Source organism: Lepisosteus oculatus, chromosome 15 (genome assembly GCF_040954835.1).
Source record: "Lepisosteus oculatus isolate fLepOcu1 chromosome 15, fLepOcu1.hap2, whole genome shotgun sequence".
Classification (NCBI taxonomy): Eukaryota; Metazoa; Chordata; class Actinopteri; order Semionotiformes; family Lepisosteidae; genus Lepisosteus; species Lepisosteus oculatus.
In genome coordinates this window covers 2,629,137-2,643,064 of record NC_090710.1, presented here as the reverse complement: position 1 = coordinate 2,643,064, position 13,928 = coordinate 2,629,137, and the positions used below count along the sequence as shown (strand labels likewise).

At 40.3% G+C, this 13,928-nt stretch overlaps 1 protein-coding gene across 4 annotated transcripts in view; it reads right to left on the bottom strand.

The window, feature by feature from the left end:
• The window catches only part of cbsb (cystathionine beta-synthase b), a 43,733-nt gene extending 33,699 nt beyond the window's left edge, over positions 1-10,034 (bottom strand). The window contains exon 1 of one of the 4 annotated variants that reach the window (XM_006638918.3): positions 9,926-10,034. Coding sequence is in view for 1 of the 4 variants with exons in the window: in XM_069179264.1 (XP_069035365.1) it covers positions 3,372-3,440 (69 nt within the window). In the remaining 3 variants the exon portion in view is untranslated. Of the gene's footprint in view, positions 1-3,371; positions 3,470-9,925 lie in introns of those variants that run through there. The other 3 variants (XM_069179265.1, XM_069179266.1, XM_069179264.1) reach the window with 3 other exon arrangements.
• Between the last annotated feature and the right edge of the window lie 3,894 nt (positions 10,035-13,928).

Genomic DNA, 13,928 nt, shown 5'->3' with positions numbered 1-13,928 from the left:
GTCAATATGTCTATATTAACCCCCTTTTTTCAATACAATTTTAATTTTTGTACTGTTGTCTTCAGTCACCAATTGTGTCTATATTAACCTCTCTTTCAGTATTTAAGAAAGTGTTAATGCAGTGTAGTGTTCTGTTAGTAGGTCTCTGTTAACACAAGGCTAAATGTTATTTTTATTATTCTTATTAGGCTACAAACATGTTTCATATTTCATTTATCAATGATCCAAATCTGCTTATTCTGCTTCCTCAATTTGCAGATCACACAAAAAGAGGGAGGGCAAATAACAATCCATAAGCAGGAGACTCTTCTATAGACAATGGTAACAAAGTGACTGCTTGTATCCACACAAACACCATGCCTTCTGCCCGGAGAATTGCAGTCCTTTGATAATAAGTTTTCTAAGACTAAGGTATTTGTGTGGCGCATGGCTAGGTCTCTTGTCGACAGTCCTGGCCTTATGCATCTCTGGAGAGAATGTTCCCTGAAGTCTCTACCCTTTTCTCAGAGAAAAGGTTTCAGGACTCAATGCCCTGCTTCCCCTAAACCTTAGGGTATAACCATACATGAGAACCTGCCTGTTGTTGTCAACCCTAATTTTCTTTGATATTATCAAGTGTTTAGATTTCCCCTCTGTAACAAAGTGAGGATGAGCACCCATGCAACTGTCTCTCACTATTGAAGGAGATGAAACATTCACTGAAACACCCCTACACTCACAGACTTTTTTGGATGTTGACAGCTGGCTCCAATTTAAAGTGGAATTACAGTGAACCTCTCTCTTGTGGGGAAAACAGAGTACTGATTTCATGTTTTACCCTGTTTGAAAGCTACTTAGTCTTACTGGACACATCCCCATGTTATGCAGGAGATCCTAGTGTCTTAACTGTGGTGTTAGGGTGGTTAATAATTGTATTTATCTCTCTATACCTTTGTCTTTGTTCATGCAACTATGTTGCTTGGTTTTTCACATGAACAGATGTGTTTGTTAACCACTAACATACATTCACCTGATCTTAATATAAAGATTTTGCTGTTTATTCTCTCCCCACGATCACTACCTGGCTACCGATGTAGTCAAGAATGAATGATTGCAAAATGTAAGGACAATAGAATTTAAAACATTTAACCACAATCATGCAAAACGTTAGCAGAACCTACTGTGCAATTTGAGTTACTTGCCTTTGCTGCTCTGGAATTGTTCAAAGAAGTGACCAGGTTAATTTGTCTCTTTAAGGAAACACCTACTCAGTTTAAATTAGGCTTTAAACAAGTAAACGAGAAAAGAAGACTTCTTCAAAAGTCAAACAAGGAACAGAGGAATGAGGATGGGTATTAAAGCCTGGACCTCTACACACAATATTTAGAAGTCTCTTTAATGAGCTTTTCATATTTTTGTAATATCCTTTTTGTAATTATTTTTTGATTTACTACCATTAATCAACTGATCTAAAGTCCTTTACAACAGAGTAAAAGGATCTATAAAAAAGTAATATAAAATAGCATATCACATTTATCCTTTCCTTAGTAATGAACAAAAGTACTGTATATTAAACTTTTGTCTGTTCCTAGTGAGTAAGTCGGTTATGTTTATAATAATTTGTCATTTTTTTCAAATCATTTTTGTTTTGAGTTCCAAACTTCACTCTTTCCCTCTGTTTATCTCAAGTTCACTTCAAACATCAATTTAAGCAAGAGAAAAGCCTTCAGTACTCGCCCATCCAGAGCAAAACTGACTGATCTGAAGTGAAAATGGTTTCCAACTACACCTTAGATAGGCTGGTAAGGGAGTTGCAAATGGACAGTAGTTTAAGAAACAGGCCATTAGTGTCTAATCTCTAGAAGCAGAGTGTCTTGTAAAGAGAGTGTATTCCACCATGCAATTCCAGTAATGTTAACATTGTATGTGGTCTTTGCAAAGATGGGCACTTCTTCTTAGCTCTTTATTCAGTTTGGAAAGAAGGAACTGGGTTCAACAGTACAGATGAGTGCCAACTAGCCTGGACCTCTGAGATGTTTCATAACCCAGCTTCTTCTATTCAGTCAATGAAATGGCAGATTTAACTTATTGATAACAGCTATCAGATCATGCTGCTTCTGTTTTTTTTTTTGGGGGGGAGGTGTTTTGAAAGAGTTTCATCAATCATCTTCTCCCTCCATCTTTTCTGTGTTTCAAAACTCAGCTATAACATAGAATATGAGAAAAATTACAAGCAAGAAAAGGCCACATCTAGCTTGTTTTTTTGCTAGGAGGTAAATGGGTGTTCAAATATTTCTTGAAAGAATCAACATCAATAATTGGGCAGGATAAAGAAGATCTGTTAACTTTCCCTGAGTTTCCACTTCTGTGTTCTGATTTTTTTTAACCTGTTCTTCTTGAAGAAAACAAAGCAGATTCATCCCCGACTAAATGACACAAAAGGGTATTGTAATATTCAGAGATATTAAATTGTTGCTACTACTTGAAATATATATCTACTGAATTAAATGCTCTATTAATTTTGTTGACATTTTTAACAACAACAATAATAATAGCTATATTTGATCTCATTTTAAGTTACTGTTGTGATTTTTTAATAAAAAGTGATATTTTATTGTGGCTTTTCTTATATGTGCTCCAGTTTCATTTGGGTTTAACATGCTTTCAGTATGCTATTCTGTTTATATAAATTTTCCAAAAGAAAATTCCAGTATTGTTCAGTATTCACATTTTGCTGCTTTAAAACTTGCAGTCATACCAGTTTAAAAGTACTCCACACATTCAAAACAAATAAAGTTGAAGTACCGGACCCGTGATAGGCATGCCCTTTGCTGCGTGAACCACAAGAACAAGGCTTCACTGACCTCTTCATATTCACATTTTTTCATTGTTTTTCCGTCCATCAGTCCTTCAGTTGAGGCCCGATCAGAGCACCACTTTTCTATCTCATCTCTTTTCCTTTTCCAGTCACCAACCGTTACTCGTCCCACACCGAATTCACATGCAATTTTTGCATGGGCTCGCCTTTTTCTAGTCTTTTTAAAGCTTCAGGCTTTTTTCCCATTGAAAGAACTACTTTCTTTCTTTTCGCACTTGTCATGCTTCTCAAATAATAAAAACATATATACGAGCGCAAACGAACAAAGCTACGTCAATGGCAATATTTGACGCACTGAGACAAAGCAGCATGGGATTGGGCAAAATATTATGCATGCGCACACATACAGTACACAGCATATATGTATATATGTATAACGGATAAAACGAAATGTCGGATAACCGTGACTGTAACTCAATTTGTAATTCCCAAACTTATGCACGGTAAAATGTGGCTCGTTTTGTTTAGTTTTCTATTTATTTGAGTAGCTACAGTGAAAAAACGGATGTCTTACCAGTGCAGAGATGTCTGGGTGCTTTTGCTTCAGATGGCGCTTCAAATTAGTTGTATTTTTGCCACTCATAATGTAGCCGCATTCTTCTTTTTTTCCTTCAGATAATATTTTACAACAGGTTTTCTTTGTGTGCTCGTCGTATGAGAAGAACTGCCAGACGCTAGATCTTTTTCTTCCAACCGAAAGCATGGCTGAGTCGCAGTGGCTGTTTATAAGTGCTATTTAAGATTTAGCGATCCAACCCGTTTAACTGTTTTGTAGACAGGTCCCCAGTCGCAAGTTATCTTACTACTAGAGAATACAATCACAGCGATAATTCTCAATATAAGAATGTGGCGAAACCGGTTCTGTATAGGTGGAGTGGGAAATAGGATTTATTGCGCTTTATTGTACAGCGGGCGTGCCACTTACTGGAAAAGTAGCTAAAGCCACAGGCTGAGAAAGGAAGGCGCATCCGCTAGGACGGACACAAGGCAAAGAGAGAACAGGGGACCTCTCCCAGGTTTTACAGAGGGAAAGGCCGGGAAGAGGTGAGCCTTATGGGGGAAATGGCAAGGGACAAGTGTACTCCGAGGGTGCGGAACTGCTACTAGAACTTAAAACAGTGACGACGCCGATAACGAGCCGAGACAAATGCACGAACGCTGAACATCCTGTGACGAAATCAGTTTTCGTCTGAGTCATCGTCATTGTGAATTATTGCTACGAGCATTTCACGGTTTAAAAAAACATAAACCGTTGACGAAATCGACACTTAAATGCACAGAGATTAAGACAACATATTTGAATATTATAGTTTGCAAATGGTAAAACGTTAAGATATGCAAAAAGTAGGAAAGGAAATTGGAGCATTGCTTATATTTACGTCCTAGCTACAGGAAGTAAACATACGATGCACTCACTGCTTTGATATGTGCAATCTGCTGCCTACTTAGGAATATAGTCTAAAATGGAGAGCTGCACAAAGCAATTACTTAAATTTGGGTTTACTAAATTTAATTTAAACTGACCAATTAGTAGAAATAAACCTAATCAACAACCAGTACTTTGGGGTTCTGTACTAAAACCGGCTAAAATTAGTTCCCTCTGGGTCCTGTTTTCTGTCCTGTTACTTTCCTTATACACAGTATGTTTCCAATAGTTTCCAATAATTGTTCTGAAACAGGGTGAAGTGTCAGTGTTACAGCTTTCACTGTGCTCTGAGCACTGGGGTTCATTCTACACTGTAATCAGCGATTCCTTACCTACACACGGGCAGTGTTTTCACTCAGCTCTGCAGGGGCTTGTGTGTCGCCACACTGTTTTAAGATCAGATCACTTTATTAGCCATATACAATTTCTTGCATTAGGAATTTGTCTTTCCGTATAACCACAGCTTGCTCTGCATCAGGCACAAACAGGGAGAGAGAAAATTGGGGTCAGAGAGCAGCTTCAGCCATTTATACAGCGCCCCTTGAGCAGCTGGAGTTAAGGGCCTTGCTCAGGGGCCCAACAGAGAAGGATTCCTCTGCCAGCCACGGGATTTCTTGCCATTATAAATTTTTTACTGTATTTAGAATTTGTTTTTTTGCAAACACTTTGAATTTGTACAGCCATTGCCTGAACAATCCCCAGGCAGTTGGCTCTAACCACACCCACAACATCACAGGGACACAGGGACTCTACAGGGAGCAGCAGAGAAAGGCTCTGGCTTCCTCTTCCTTCGCCCTCTCCATCAATGTTGTGGGGGAGCATAAGGAAACCACGGATAGCAATTTGTCCTATCAAGGCTCCATTATGGGAATGTGAATACATTGGTTTACATTGAGGTTACTGAAATATTCCCATTTTCAGATGGCTTCATTATCAACAAGTGAGTTATAGTAAGACTGCATGTACCCTCGGATGCATGTCATTCTGAACATGATACTGTTTATGGTGTCATTTTGAAGTTACTGGTGCAAAGAGCTATTAATCAGCCTTTTGAGTTACCTTTCTGACTGCGTTATTTGTGTTTCTGCGACATATTTAATGTTTTGAGCAACTTTTGTGCATTTTGTACTGAGTGCGTCATCTGTCAAGCATGCTATAGTTCTGGGGGTTGCATTTACCCTTTTGATTATGTCCAGAATATTTCAAGTATTATTATAATCCTAAACTAATCCTAGCAAGTTTTAGATCATTAGTGGATCCATGCAATTTATAATTATACAATACACAGAAAAAAAACATTTTTTATAATAAATCTTACCATATAAACTTGGAATAATGTTATAATTTGTAGTATTCTAAATTATTGTAGCATTATTCCAAAATTCTTGAAAATCCAGTTTACCTTCCATTTTGAACATGGATATCTCCAAAATCGATTATCTAATATTGTCTTAATACAAAACGCGAGCAAAGGAGGATTTACTGTATGTCTTTCAAAATTAAGTTTTTTTTTACTACAAAGGATACAATTAGTTATAACTGAATAAATGACAGCATAAAATCAGAGCCCTGATAGACTCCATGTGTGTGTGAAACACTTCACTAAATCGCATTTTAAACTTCCTTTGAGAGAAACCATTCCAAATAATTGTTTAGAATTATTTAGTCAGCTTTTATTCTAGGGAACCTTCATTCTAATCACAATTATAAATGCTGAGCCAAGCTGCCTCCTGACACACCTTTTCAAGAACCTTTTCAAGGCAAGATCTGGTACATACAGTTGCAAGAAAACGTTTGTGAACCCTTTGGAATTACCTGGATTTCTGCATTAATGGCTCATAAAAATCTGGTCTGATCTTCAACTGTCACAATAATAGATAAACACAATCTGCTTAAACTACTAACACACAAACAATTGTACTTCTTCTTGTCAGTACTGAACACACCGTTTAAACATTCACAGTCCAGGTTGGAAAGAGTATGTGAACCCCTAGGCTAATGACTTCTCCAAAAGCTAATTGGAGTCAGGTGTTCCAATCAATGAGGAGATTGGAGGTGCCCTGCCCTATAAAAAAAGGCACACAAAAGTTAGTTACTGACAGAGTCTGCTCTTCTCAAGAAAGAGCCGTTCATGTGAACCATGCCCAGTTCAAAAGAAATATCAGAGGATCTTAGAAGAAGAATTATAGAGACGCATAAAGCTGGAAAAGGCTACAACAGCATTTCTAAAGGCCTAGTTGTTCAGTTCATCAATCCACAGTAAGACATATTGTCTACAAATGGAGGAAATTCAGTACTTTTGCTACTCTCCCTAGGAGTGGACGTCCTGCAAAAATCATGGCAAGAGCACAGAGTGCAATGTTGAAGGAGGTGAAAAAGAACCCTAGGGTAACACCAAAGGACCTGCAGAAATCTCCTGAACTTACCAAAATCTCTGTTCATGTGTCCACTATAAGAAAAACACTGAACAAGAACGGTGTTAATGGAAGGACACCATGGAGAAAACCTCTGCTTTCCAAAAAAACATTGTTGCACGTCTCAAGTTTGCAAAAGGCCATCTGGATGTTCCACAATGCTTCTGGGACAATGTTCTGTGGACAGCCGAGACAAAAGTTGAACTCTTTGGCAGGAACGTGAAATGCTATGTTTGGAGGGGAAAAAAAGCACTGCACACCAACACCAAAACCATCTCAGCTCTGAAGCATGGTGGAGGGAGCATCAGGGCCTGGACAGCTTGCTATCAGAGAGGGAACAATGAATTCAAAATTGTATCAAGCAATTTGACAAGAGAATGTCAGGGTAGTGGTCCATCATCTGAAGCTTAGTAGAAGTTGAGTGATGCAACAAGACAATGACCTAAAACACAGGAGTAAATCAATAACAGAATGGCTTAAACAGAAGAGAATTTGTGTTCTGGAATGGCCCAGTCAGAGTCCAGACCTCAACCCAATTGAGATGGTGTGGCATGACCTGAAGAGAGCTGTTCATGCAAGGAATCCCAGAAATATCAATGACCTGAAACAGTTTTGTAAGGAGTAATGGTCTAAAAAAAAAGGTCTCATCTGCAGCTACAGGAAACATTTGGTGGAGGTTATCGCTGCTCAAGGAGGTTCTACCAGTTACTAAATACAAGGGTTCACATACTATTTCCAGCCTGGACTGTAAATGTTTACACATTGTGTTAAATATTGACAAGAAGTACAATTGTTTATGTTTATTAGTTTAAGCAGATTGTGATTTGTCTATTATTGTGACTTAAATGATGAAGATCAGACTACATTTTTATGAGTAATTAATCCAGAAATGCAGGTGACTCCAAAAGGTTCACAAACTTCTTCCTGCAACTGTAATAGAAGTTAAAAACAAGATGAGACCATTCGGCCTATCTGAACTGTTTACTAGTTAGTAGTTAGTTGATCCAATGATGTCACCTAGCTGTTTCTTGACAGAAGCCAGAGAATCGTCTGGGCAACTAGTTCCATACTCCACAACCCTTTGTGTAAAGAAGTGTCTCCTGTTCTCAGTTTTGAATTCACTTCCACACCGTTGCCACTTGTGCTTCTGCTATGATGTTTCACCATTCATTGTGAATAAACAGTCAACCCAAAAGGCATGTGTTAAGGATTTTGAATAGTTGTATTAAGGTATCTCAAGACTAAAATAGTTCAGTTCTGCACTGTACTCCTAAAATAAAAAAACTCAACAGCAAATGTATGATCTGATTAAGTTTTCACATTTATGTTAATGTGTTGGACAGCATTCATATAGAGGACATGTTAGGGGAAAAAAAAATCCAAGTGCACTTGGGCAAGACAGGAATCCGAGTCGGCTAGGGTGTGGAGGGGAGAGGGAAAGAACACCGTGTAAGAGCTGGAAACTTGACCCCTGGACAGGGTGGACACGTACACACTCAGCCAATCACCAAAGCAAGCACACAGCCCTTTACATGTCCGTATCTCCTTCAAGCAAACAAATCAACCTCAGCCCTGCTAAACCCTGGAATTAGTGAAATCCCTAAAGTCCCCCTCGCATATCTCACTAATAAAAAAGGACCCTTCACCATGGGAAATCCTCACCCCACAGCTGCTGGTATGTGCCGACTGCCAAAGGGCTGGTCAGAGACCCCCTGGAAAACCCCTCTGGGATAAGGGTGCAAGCAGCCCTCGCACACAAAAGACATGGGAAAAGGGGCTACATTCCAAAAAAGCCACCCATTTCAATCCAAGAAGATGTAAAGAGTTTCTAGTTAAACCTGCAAATCAAATATATGGAATTTAAACTTTAAATGAAATTAATGGGAGGATGTTCGGCTACAGTAAAAGCTGTAAAATTTCTGAACGTGAAATTTTTTATAAGTTCCAAACTACCTGCAATGAACTTGTAGCCTACAGAGCAAAGAGAGATGACTGTAAAAACGTTGTTTCATTGAAAAGCACTCATCTAGTAGTATCAAAATTAAGAAGTAGAGCGTGTACGTGAAAGAAGGAGATACGGTTATACAGAGAGAAGTTATCATTTCTTTTGAAAAAATGCTTCTGCCTAAATTAAATGTAGGGGATTCTGAATTCTGGGGACAGTGAACGATTATGCTTTTTATGTACTCTTGATTCACATTTTGTTGGGGAAAAATAAAAAATACAAATCACGTAAGCAGGCTTTAAACTCTCGTTACAAGAAGAGCGAAAGAGGAAAAACTTCCCGTTTTAAAGCAAGGGCGACACTATAAAAATCTGAGTCAGAGCCTGCGAAGGCTTTCGACACATCAATAAGGTTCAGGAACCGAACAGACGTGGCTGGCTGCGCACTGCAGAGACTAACATAACACTAGGGACAATTTCGCTGAGTACTTCATTCTTTTCGTTCAGAAACAGATGCTTTCCTTCTCCACTGTTGTTATATGAAGAGCGTCCGAAAGCAAACGTGCTCTAGTTTGTTAAGGGAGCGCCTCATTCCCACACAACTGGCACATGTCCTCACAGGAGTGTCGAGCTGAGCAGGTTTGCGTGTTCCAGCGAAGCACTTTGTCCAGTTTTAAAGTCATTTGTGTCAACAAATAAGTGAATGGGGGGAACATAACTCGTTGTCTGGGGTGACTGCATTAACACAGAAAGGACACGTCATTTCGAAACTGAATAATAAATGATTTACACCCCCCTGATAAGCAGGATGAGAACTGTTCTCGAATATACACGAGAGGAATGATTACAGACATGTGAAAGAAATCCGTTTTAATATTAATGGACAAACTGATCTGTACAGCATGCAACCCTGTCATCTGTATCGATTACTGCAAAATGTACAAAGCTGGATACGCTAAATTTACGTACTTCCGACCTGAAACTTGACTAATGATGCTTGTTTTACTATGTAACATAGGATGTATTTCACAATATCGTAACCGTCTGAGAAATCGCTCGTTATTGCAATTTGATGGGTTTTTTTTTTTCTGTAGAACATCATGACACTTAAAACCCGTTCATATTTCTTGCCAAAACTGCTCGTCACACCACAAAATCATCTGCATTCAAGACAGATTTCAAAATCCGAGGAGTCGTTTAGGCATTAATAGTTGAATTATTTAAAGTAAGGACAGACACACACGTTGCGTCGTTTTTTTCTTAACGTCACGGATTTCCACTCACCTCTTTGTCCGGTTCTTGATATGATGCAATGTGTCCGTCCACGCACCTCCCGTATAACAAGCCCGATGCTGAGGAAGAGTCGGGCTCCCGTGTGTTAAAGAGAGAGGAGTGGCCAATCGCTTTGACGTTCGCCTTGTTTGGAGTGCACAATGATTGGCTGAGGCGGGGGTGTCTGATTGCACCTCTTCCTCAATTGGAGCTGGGTGTTTAGTACAAGCCCTCGAGGACTTTTTTAAGGGGGGGTGGATGAAGTGCCCAGGGCGAACTAGACATTATAGAGATATTGGCCACGAACGTTTTGTACACCCTGACAAAAAAAAAAAAGGCAGGATGACATTAACTCGCAAATTCTGAAACATGGAAGTTTGTATGTTCTTCCCCATGTTCACATGAAGTTCCTTCGGGTGCTCTGGTTTCCTCCCACAGCGCACCAACAGCCTTGTCTATTGTGAGGTCACTTAGATTCGTTTTCTTTCCCAAAACACTAAGGAAAAGGCCTGCTCTGACGCTCTTTTACAATCCTCAGGAAACCTGAGACATGCCACATGCTTGGCCATTCCTAGTACTGGGGCAGCATGTGTCACAACTATGGGCACATTACCTAATATTGTGTTAGGAAACTATATAATCCAATACGGTTCCTGTAGTTTAATCTAAAATCGCTTTTGCTGGACAGGCTGAGACAGTTCAGGTATTTAAACCCACCTCTCATCGCCTGTAATAACACAGGGAGGTGGAACAGTGAGGTAACTATAGGTGTAACAGGCTGCACACACGGTAACGGTATTCACACAAAAATGCCACACCTTTGCTATCTATGGTGATGTAAATTGATGTGACAAACTAAGGTTCAGCTAAAATTGAAATTTCATGTACCTGATTATTACAAGTGTGCCCGAGTTCACAAATGCACGGTCATGGTTCGAGGTCAAGGCTGAAGGTCACACCACTACAACACCAACACTAACCCACGACGCATGTGGCAAGACATAAATACAATCACAAGCTACAAGAGCAAAACAAGCCCTGTAAGCGCTACTGACCCCTCTCTCCCAAACAAGCTTAACACCTTCTACGCTTCGAAGCTCAAAACCCTGAACCAACCACCTGGACCACTGACTCCCCTGCCACCCCACCCCCCACACTGTCCAAGCTAGATGTGTGGAAATCACTAAGTAGAGTGAACACACAAAGCTGCTGGGCCTGATGGTATCCCTGGCCTGGTACTCAGGACATGTGCCTGGCAGATAGCTGATGTCTGTACCGACATCTTCAACATGTCCTTGGCCCAGGCCACTGTACCTAGCTGCTTCAAGACAACCACCATTGTGCCAGTACCGAAAAAATCAGCCCCCACATGCCTAAACGACTACCGCCCTATTGCACTCACCCCCATCATAATGAAGTGCTTTGAAAAACTACTTATTCCACACATTAAAGCCAGCATTCCAAAAACACTGGATCCTCTCCAGTTTGCCTATCGCACAAACCACTCCACAGAGGATGCAATCTCTATAGCTTTACACACCACACTAACCCACCTGGATAAAAGGAACACCTATACAAGGATGCTGTTCATTGACTTTAGCTCAGCATTTAACACCATCATACCCATAAAACTTGCTACCAAACTCAGGGCTCTAGGTTTAGATACTACCCTCTGTAGCTGGATCCTAGACTTCCTCACCAGCAGACCCCAGACTGTCAGGATTGGCAACCTCACCTCCAACACACTCACCCTTAACACCGGTGCCACTCAAGGCTGTGTGCTCAGCCCACTGCTTTACTCCCTGTTCACCCACGACTGTACTGCTAAGTTCAGCACAAACACCATCACCAAGTATGCTGACGATACCACAGTCGTGGGCCTGATCACTGACAACGATGAGACTGCCTACAGGGAGGAGATAAAACAACTCGCAGACTGGTGCCGAACCAACAACCTATGTCTCAACATCAGCAAAACCAAAGAGCTGATTGTTGACTTCAGAAGACAAGGAAAAGTTCACTCCCCCATCTACATAGAAGGGTCTGCGATAGAGATGGTGAATAACATCAAATTCCTAGGCGTTCACATCTCTAAGGACCTTACATGGACACTGAACACCTCCAGTCTCATCAAGAAGGCACAACAGCGGCTGTACTTCCTGAGAAGGCTGAAGAAAATACACCTACACCCACTGATCGTCACCAACTTCTACAGATGTACAGTGGAGAGCATGCTGACCAGCTGCATCACAGTCTGGCACGGCAACTGCACCGCCTCCGACTGTAAGGCACTACAGCGGGTGGTCAAAACTGCCCAACACATCATCGGCAGTGCCTTACCATCCATCCAGGAAATATACAACACCAGGAGTCTGAAAAAAGCCACCAAAATTATGTCTGACCCCACTCATAACTTGTTTGTTCCCCTACCACCTGGCAGAAGGTTCCGGTCACTCCAGTCGCACACAACTAGACTCCAAAATAGCTTCTTCCCCAGAGCTGTCAAGTTCGTGATGACCCCCACTCCCTCCCACCTTATTATGATCTCTCCTAACGTCCTCCTGTACCCACAACCACTGTACTCCTACACCACCACACATACATGTAAGGCGAAATTGTACTGTCCCCCGATAGCCCAGTAAAATTGTAACAGGCATAATAATATTTAATATTAATTAACCATACTACTTTTAACCACACTATTTTTTTGCACTGTTCCAAGAATTACCTTGCACTGTTTTTGTCCTGTTAAATTGTCTCTGTTTGCGGAATTTTGCACAGTTTTCGATTACTTGATTACATGTTATTTATGTTATTTCATGTTACTATTATTGCTATTGTGTAACTGTCTTATTGTGTAACTGTCTATTGTCTCATCTTCTGTCCTATTTATATACTGCACCTGAGTAACTAATGAGAAACACTTTTCATTATACTATGCACCTGTGTAAATTTAATGACAATAAAGTTGAATTGAATTGAATTGAAGACATTAGCCCCAGAAGATATATTCACACCCAGTCTCCCCACACAGTTGAAGCTGGATTGAACCCTGCCTGGGTGCTGGCACAATGCTTAGATTTTCTGCCTCTGACAGATGGGAGATTCCTCTTTCGTTCATTCTGACCATCCAGTTATTAGATCTTAACCCAGAAATCACACCTAAGCTCTTCATTCACGCTGAATTACCCATTTGGCACACTCACCACGAGTCGGCAGCTTGCTGCCTCCACCCAAAATCTGCTGCACAGCTTATCTTTGGAAAAGCTACAGTACAGCAACCATGACTCATGATTAAAATATGCTAAAATTAGTTTAAAAGCTTTCTTCCTGTAACGGTGTATACAACACAGAACAGTCGTGCAGAAGGGGCCTTTCTTATTCGTCGCTGCCAGTGATATCTCAAAGTGCAGATAATCACATAACCACCAAACCCTTCTCTCCTATGGGGTCGTTTGCTTAGAGCTTCTATGTGAATAAGAAATGGTATCGAATGATTTGTGAATTACATTGCCATAACAAAAAAAACCCACCCAAATGATCACAATATAGGCAGCTAATAAAGATCTTACTTTCATCTTAACATATTTATCGTTTCATTAGTTAGGAGCAAGACAGTATAAAATTTAATGATACTGAACCACTGAAATTAATCTTTTTTTTTTAATTACATGCTGCTCTTATAAAGGTTGGGTTGAAGAATTAATACAGTATAATTAATCTGTGGTTACAGAAGTTGGCACTTTATCTATGAAAAATTGGGGTGTCTTGTCTACAGAGTGCTAGGCCAGCAGTATCAAGAGGACATGGAGCAGTTCAATCCATACTGAAAAGATATTCTGCTCTTCTCAGTGCAGGATTAACCACTGCATGCTCCTTTGTGGTTTACACCCTGACAGCTCCCCCGTCAAACATGAATATTGCGTTAGTGTTAATAAGCATATCTGCAAGTATTTTGGATATGCACAACTCAACTTTTTCCAGCTAGATGGCTTATGAACACATTATCAATGCC